This window comes from Micromys minutus (assembly GCF_963924665.1).
Source record: "Micromys minutus genome assembly, chromosome: 10".
Lineage (NCBI taxonomy): Eukaryota > Metazoa > Chordata > Mammalia > Rodentia > Muridae > Micromys > Micromys minutus.
Genome location: NC_137979.1, coordinates 12648277 through 12655561, shown reverse-complemented (window position 1 = coordinate 12655561; position 7285 = coordinate 12648277). Strand labels below are relative to the sequence as shown.

General features: G+C 53.5%; 1 protein-coding gene across 3 annotated transcripts in view; it reads right to left on the bottom strand.

Annotated features, from left to right (window-relative positions):
- Positions 1-36: 36 nt before the first annotated feature.
- Positions 37-7285, bottom strand: part of RAI1 (retinoic acid induced 1) — a 93556-nt gene continuing 86307 nt past the window's right edge. For 2 of the 3 annotated variants that reach the window (XM_080923507.1, XM_080923508.1), the window contains 3 exons: positions 5476-5569; positions 1604-1653; positions 37-959 (listed from right to left, as the gene is read on the bottom strand). In XM_080923507.1, coding sequence (XP_080779633.1) covers positions 921-959; positions 1604-1653; positions 5476-5569 — 183 coding nt within the window. In that variant the 3' untranslated portion in view covers positions 37-920. Of the gene's footprint in view, positions 1410-1603; positions 1654-5475; positions 5570-7285 lie in introns of all 3 variants that reach the window. The other variant, XM_080923509.1, reaches the window with a different exon arrangement.

Sequence of the window (7285 nt, the reverse complement as noted above, 5' to 3'; positions counted from 1 at the left end):
AGTGTTTGCCGGCCTCTGCCCTGTGATGCTATCTGGTCTCATGGCTACACTTTGGCTGTATCAACCTTGAGGGGCCTTGACAGCCTCAATTGTTTCCCTGCCTTCCAGCCCCCCACCAGGTCCCAGGGTAATGCCATCCCTGTGTCTGTCAACCCACAAACGAGCAGCATCTGGGGTCCCTGTTTGTGTCCCCTGACCCCTTCCCTCTACTCCCAGCCCCTTAGGGAACTGATTGGCATTCACAGGCCGAAAACTTCCAAAACAATCGTCGTATCTTTATTGACTTTTTTTTTTCTGAATGCAATGACTGTTTTTTTTTTTAACTCTTAAGGAAAATAAACATCTTTTAGAAACAGCTCGATACACACAATCTTCAGTGTGAAGCAATATACTAATAAGAACACTAGTTGTCTTAACATTTACAGTCTTCATATATATTATATATATGTATATGTATACATATATATACACTATATAACGAGGCCAGATATAATACACACGTTTACCATTTTACAGTCATATGTACAGAAAGTTGCAGGGAAAGGGGGCTGCATCAGGCCTATTGAAGCGTGGACAGAGCTGAGAACACAAACGGACAGGTGGGGGCTGGCCGTGGTGGTGATGGCGGTGTTTGCTTGGGGGAGGGGCATCACGTCAGCCCCAACCCCTGCCAAGGCCAGGTTAGGGCTCTGCGCTGTGGAGCACGTGACGCACAGCAGCAACACACAGAAGCAAGCATGTTCCCAACATATATACATTCTATATAACATATATATAGAGGGGTACACAGGTTTGTACACGAATCTAGCACTGTCTCCGCCCATGAGCCGAGGAAGCTGAGTGGCAGGCCTTGAATCCCTTGTCGGTGCTCTGTCTGGGACAGCTGCACATCTGCCAGAGGGTAGCCAGGCCCAGTCTCCTCAGGCTTCCAGACCGGGCTCCAACAGTGGGGTGGAAGACTGGAAAGGGGACAAACAGAAGCCATAGGATGCCACCCCAGGCCAGCCCTCATCAGGGATAGAATGGCCTGAGCCCCGGCCTGCCACGCCCCTGGGGCAGATCCATGCCAAGTGCTTGGGCCGTGCTGCCCCATTGCTGAGCCTCTACAGAAAGGCTTGGGTCTGCCCCACATCGTCCACCGAGCCAGCAGCGCCCCCAGCCTCTTCCCAGGGGCACAGCTTGCACGCCACTTGCAGGGGACTTGCACCCCACCGGAGGCCTTGTGTCCTGGGTCTGGCCACTCCCTGGCCTGCCTTCGCCAAGCCTGGCCCCGGTTTTCTTCGCAACCTAGGCCTCACGCCAGCGCCCAAGGCAGCCGGAACCTAGACCTGGGATGGGATCAAGGACCGGCTGTGGGCACAGCTCCTCCTCTTGGAGTTTCGGCCACACGGGGATTACAACGGCAGCCTCTGTGGAGAGGGATAGCCCGTTACTGTTACCACCAAGTGCTGCCACCCCTGCCCTTCCACAAGAACCCTGCAATCCACCCTAGACTATGGCAAAGTGACTTTAGGACCTGGTTGTGTCTCTTCTACCCTCTGGCAGAGCAAAGATAAACTGGGTTGAGTAGGGAAGGCTTTCTCAGGGGAGCCTGTTCACCTACCTTATGTTTGGGGCACTTCAAAGTAAAATTCTCCTCAATGAACGTGCAACCTGTAAGCAAAGAGGAGTTTCTGTGGTGGTGCAGGGTAGGCTGGCTGCCAGTGTTGGTTCTGAGCACCCAGTTCCTGCTCAGAACTCTCATTAGTCCAAACCCCACCCAGAGGTGCAGTCCCTCTGCCTCTACTCTACCCCCTGGCCCACTGCTACAGGCCATCTCCCTGCTGCCCAGGTCTCTCCCAAGCAGAAGGAACTCTCATTCCCAGACATGCCCACTCCTGTCCCAAGCTCCTGCACAATGGTTGGGAGAGGCCCAGGCTCAGAAAGCACCCATGACTGTTTGGGTGACTGACAACTGGGAAGTGGAGCTTCAGGTCCTGACTGGAATGTCAGCCTCTATATTGTAGATTAGTCACAATGTCACCTACTGTGTGCTGACATGATCCTTCTTCACGTGCAGAGGAAATGGTCCACGTGGAGGGGGCTTATTCTTAAGAGACAGCAGGAGGAGGTCACAAGGTCCAGATGTCCAGAGAGGATGGCTGAGCAAGCCAGCCTTTATGCCTACCCAGGGTGATGCGCTGCTATCTGAGACCTCGCCGTCATCCTCTGGGTGCCACTCCACCCACGGACCTTCCTGGGCCCATCTTTGCTACCTTCTCTGCCACTGACCAGGGGCTCACCTTTCCAAACATCGTCTCCCATTTCACACTAGGGATGGTGCAGAACCTGCCTGTTTCCTTCCCATTTTCCTCTAGAGAGGAGGAAGGTGGATGTCACCTGAGAAAGACGCAGGAGAGGTTGTCTTCTAGGGCCAACTGCTGGAGGTAGGTGCACTCAGGCTCTGTCTACGTTGGACCTAGGTTTAGATATAACCTAAAGGAATGGTTGCTAACAGTAGGGGTTGCTACTTCCTGGTCAGCTCAGCCACCAATCACCTAGCAGCTGAGAGCAGGAATGGGGGAGGGGCTTCAGGACTAAATACAGATGTTCAAACGGAACCCTGTGGAACCCTATGCTTTAGCTGCTAAGCTCTTGGAAGTGAGGGGCAGAAGGGGATTTCAAGTTGTTTCTAGCAACCCATGAGCCTGAGGACCCTAGGAGTGGCTGGTCCCATGTGGTGAACTATTCCTGTACTCCTAGCCAGGTAGAGTCATTTGCCAGGACTGCTGTTTGTTCAGAGGTGCCCCCACCCCCGCCCCAGTGCTGAGGTCAGAAGCCCAATGGTAGGTGCTCCCTCCATTGTGCCTCACCCTTAGCTACCTGGCTGTGTAGTCCCCACCCACCCTTTGAACCTCAGCTATGTGGGTGACCCGCCTTTGGCCAACAAAACACAGGCTACAAGTCTTATGACTTATTGCAGGGCCTTGCTGCTGTCAGGGGATGTGCTGGGCCAACCCCCGAAGCAAACAGCACTGGCCCAGAAGGAATTAAGAAGCCACTAACGGGGTATGGAAGGGTCAGGAGCTGACCCTGCTACTGAATGCCCAATCGTCCCGTATCAGCCTGGCCAGAGGGACGTGGTAAAGGGAGCAGGCACTCCACACCTGCTCTCTCATTGTAAGGCCTGTGAAGTCTGTTCCACAGTCTCTAGGATGTATGGTTCCACCTTTACCAGACAGGCGCTCTCCCTGCAGGGACTCCTGGATAGCTCACCAGTCTATCAGGTGGACGGCTTACCTCCCCGCCCCCCTCGGCCTCAGACTTGGCGTCTTAGATTTCTGTTAAGTGCTCAAGGCTAGTCTCCAGTCCTATACTAAACAGCCATGGCTTAACGCATCTGCTGTTTGGGGCCTGGCTCCAGTGTCACTTGTCCCGATCCTCCCCATATTGCTCCCAGCTCAAACAGAACGGCTTTCTTTAGAAGCACACTATCTCCTGATCTGATGTGAATACTGTTCATTGTCAGCTAGAAAGAATTTAAAATAACCTGTAGAATGGGCCTCTGGGAATGTCTGTGAGGAATTATCTCTTTTAAAAAATTTACATTTATGGTTGTCTTGACTGCAATGTAGGTCTATGTACCATGTGAGTCTGGTGCCAGTGGACACCAGAAAAGTATATCAGATGCCCTGGAACTGGAATTTCAGATAGTTACAAAGGCACTATGTGGGTGCTGAAAATCAAAGCCAAGTGCTCCTGAAGAGCAGCTGGTGCTCTTAGCTGCTGAGTGCTCCCGGGTCCCATGAGGGAGTGTTTGGTGGGGGGAATGCCAGCCCGGCTGGCCTAGAATTCATTCTGTAGACCATGCTGGCCTTGAGCTCAGAGATCTGTTTCCTTTGCCTTCTAAGTGCTGGGATGAAAGGCATGTGCCACCATGCCTGGCTCAAGTTTTATTTCTGAAGTATGTGTATATACGTCTGTGTGAGTATGTATCTGTGCAATGAATGCAGTACCCACAGAAACCAGAAGAGGGCATCAATCCACTGGAGCTGAATTTGCAGGACACTACTTTGTGGGTGCTGGGAACTGAACTTGGAACCTCTGTAAGAACTCTTTAACTGCCCGGCCTTCTGAGCTATATAGCCTTGGCTAGCCTCGAACTTGCTATGTAGACCAGGATGGCTTTAAACTTAAAAAACATCTGCCTGCCTGTGTCCCAAGTGCTGGGATTAAAGGAGCGTGCCACATGCTTTACTGACGTGTGACTAGCTAGCTCCCCAAGTGCCTGTTGTGTGACTGTGAGACAAAGTAAATCTTTCCTTCCCTACGTCGCTGTTACCACAGCAACAGAGAAGTCACCAGACATCTAGTCTATTGCTGGAGCACAACATGGCTGTCCTGGCAGTCCCCTTCAGGATGAGCCCCTGGGGAAGCTGGACCGGCCTGGAGCAGGAGAGAACACAGAAAGCCCCAGACTTTGGCTGAGGTAGGTTGGATGGGGAGTGAGGCCATGCACTTAGGTTAAGTCCACATTCTACACAGGCTACCACGCTATGGAGGCAGAGCCACGAGGACCCCAATCCTGTACCCACCACCATCCCTTTCTAGTGAGTGTTAGCAGCTCAGTCCTACCAAAACTGTATGGCTAATGCTGGCCCAGGATCCAGAAGGCAGAAAGGGCACTGGTGACTGCTCCGGCTGGGATGAGTGACCAGGTCGGAGGAGAGAGGGAAAGAGGGGAGAGACAGCCTCTGACCTGTGAGACTGAACCTTCTGCATGTTGTGAATTTACCCTCTGCTGTTCCACTGAAGAGACTCACAATCCAGCTCTGCGGATGGGGCCTAAGTACAGAGCCACCAGGCCTGGACCTGGACAAGAGTGGTGTGGCGATCCCCAGTGATCAGACGCCTCCTCACAGACAAGCACTTGAGTGCCTCCACTGAATCGATTAGGACTGTGCTGCTGGGGCGTGTGGCCCACAGTGAGGAATGGGGTTGGCCACAGGGACCTGTCAAGAGTCCGTCCGACCTGTTCACTCTGCGCACGTTGAGTCCTGACAGCTAACATGCTGGTCTGTCTCCACTTCCACCCTACTTTTAGTTTTCTGTAGTAAGTGCTGGAGATGGTGTCCCTGAACTTGGGCAGTGTGGTTGCTATGGAGACATCCTGTATGGAGCACAGTATGCTTGCCCACAATGTACACTGAGCCACACTACCCTCATTGGTTAGTCTAACCTTTTTCTGTTGTGTACTCCTATGCATCCTTAAAAGCCCATGCCCGTCCATGGCCTTTTCGTCCATGTCTCTGTCCCCCCTCAGAGCTCTGGGAAGTCCTTCAAATCAGCCAAGTAGAGACTGACCCACCCATCTCCACGGCTAAATGCAGGTAAAGAGAACCAGAGGTAAAGTCGCTGGGGTAGGTAAATGCCCTGGGAGTCACATGGGGTCTGGGTTGAAACAACTGTACCCAGGCCCCTGGAGCCAGCTCTTACCTGTGTCATTGGCACATGGGTAGTGGTAGGTGTGGATGCATCCTTTATAGGAGCACGAGATGGTCGCTCCGGCTTCATGACAGCTGGTACATGGCTGAAGAGAGAGGAAGGCAAGTGAGTCCTGTGTTCCACACAGGCCCAGGAGTGCTTCTGCCAGGATGGCACACAATGCATCATGGAGGGGTACGGCCTCAAGGGTTGGCCCTCTGCCACCTGCCGGGCTGCCACACTGCATGGGGGACCCTCCTGGGCTAGTGGTGCTAGTCACCACAGTGGCCATGGCTGGCAGCCACCATCTGTCAGGTGCTTGCATGCTGGCTCTTCTGTGTCCGCAGCCACTGGCTCCTTCCAGCAGCCACAAGGGCAGCCTTCACTGACCTCCACTTTCCTGTGAGAGCAGGCGGGCGGCACTCCACCCAGGGGCGGCAGATGCACGGAAGTGAGCTGGGGAGGAACTGTCACGTGACCCCCAAGAGAATGATCTCAAGTGAATCTGATGACCCACCCCACCCCAAGAACATGTCCAGCCCCTGACTTTTGCTGGGCTCAGAGGCTATGGCTGTGATGTAGCTAGGACAAGATGAAAAAGTCTAATGGGGGAGCAATAACAAACCCTGGCACAGGGAAAGATAAAGATGTGCCTTGACCACCCCTGTTCCCAAGCCTGTCACCACAGTGGGCAGTGAGGCAGGAGGGAAGCAGAGGACACAGCAGGCTCAGAGACTAAGCCCTTCAGCAACAGTGCTCTTGGTGCCACACATGACTGGAGGTTCCAGCGCATAACGAATGTCTCTGGGCCAGAGCAAACAGAGCTGGGAACAACCCTTAGGCTCAAAGTTCCAGGCAGATCCTGACAGGGTGAGTTCTGTTCTACTGCTCTATAGCTGAGTGGACAACGGGGAGGGGTAGACATTAAAGCAGAGGCTCTGGATAAGCCACCCAAGGATCCAGAGCCCCAGGTCCACCTGTTCGGGCATCAAAGGAAGCACAAGTGGAGACTGCAAGGTAGACCAAGTCTCACTCAGAGACTCTTATGGGCCGGCCCCCTGTGGCAGAGTCCCAAGCAACTCCTGAGGCAGGACTCTGTCTGTTGCAGACATGAAAAAGACTAAGGCACAGAAGAATGAAAACTATTGTCTTGCCCCTAGTTCTCTGACAGGGGGCATAGCTGATGAACTGTGCCTCACTTCTTGGCCCAAGCACCAACACCAGAGGCCAGCAGTCTCCTGAGGGTGATTTAGCCCAGGGCCCTTACCCAGAAAACGAGCCAGTGGGTAGCCCTGGAAGTGCTGTGTGAGGGCAGGGACCGTGGGCAACAGCAAAGACCAAAGTCCTGGCCAGCGAACTGCATGCTGTTGGCATTCTGGGCTTGCAGAGGAAATGAGGCTTCCTAGAGATACATTTGAACCAGGGTCTGCCTGGTTCCTGGAGAAACAAGCCACTGAGGCAGAAAACAATGGGATGAACTATTTAATCCTGCAGGTCACTCTCCAGGGAACCCGGGAAACCCTAGTCTGTTTTCTAGCATATTCTAGGTGGTCACGTCATGAGACTGGGGCTGTGGGGAACAGCCTGGCAGCAGGTCCCAGCAGCTGGCCAGGACCACCTCTGGCAGGGAAGAGCCTTCATTAGACAGCCAACCTCTGTCCTCTCTTGGCCTTCCTGAGGTGTGACAGAGTAGACAGGGCAAAGCAGAGAGCCTCCTCAGCTCATAAAGATGTTCGGTGGGTGCCAGAGGCACGGGGCCAAGCCAGGGTACAGGGGTCCTTACATGTGTTCACCAGTGTTTCTCTTTGTTTATGACAGGTTG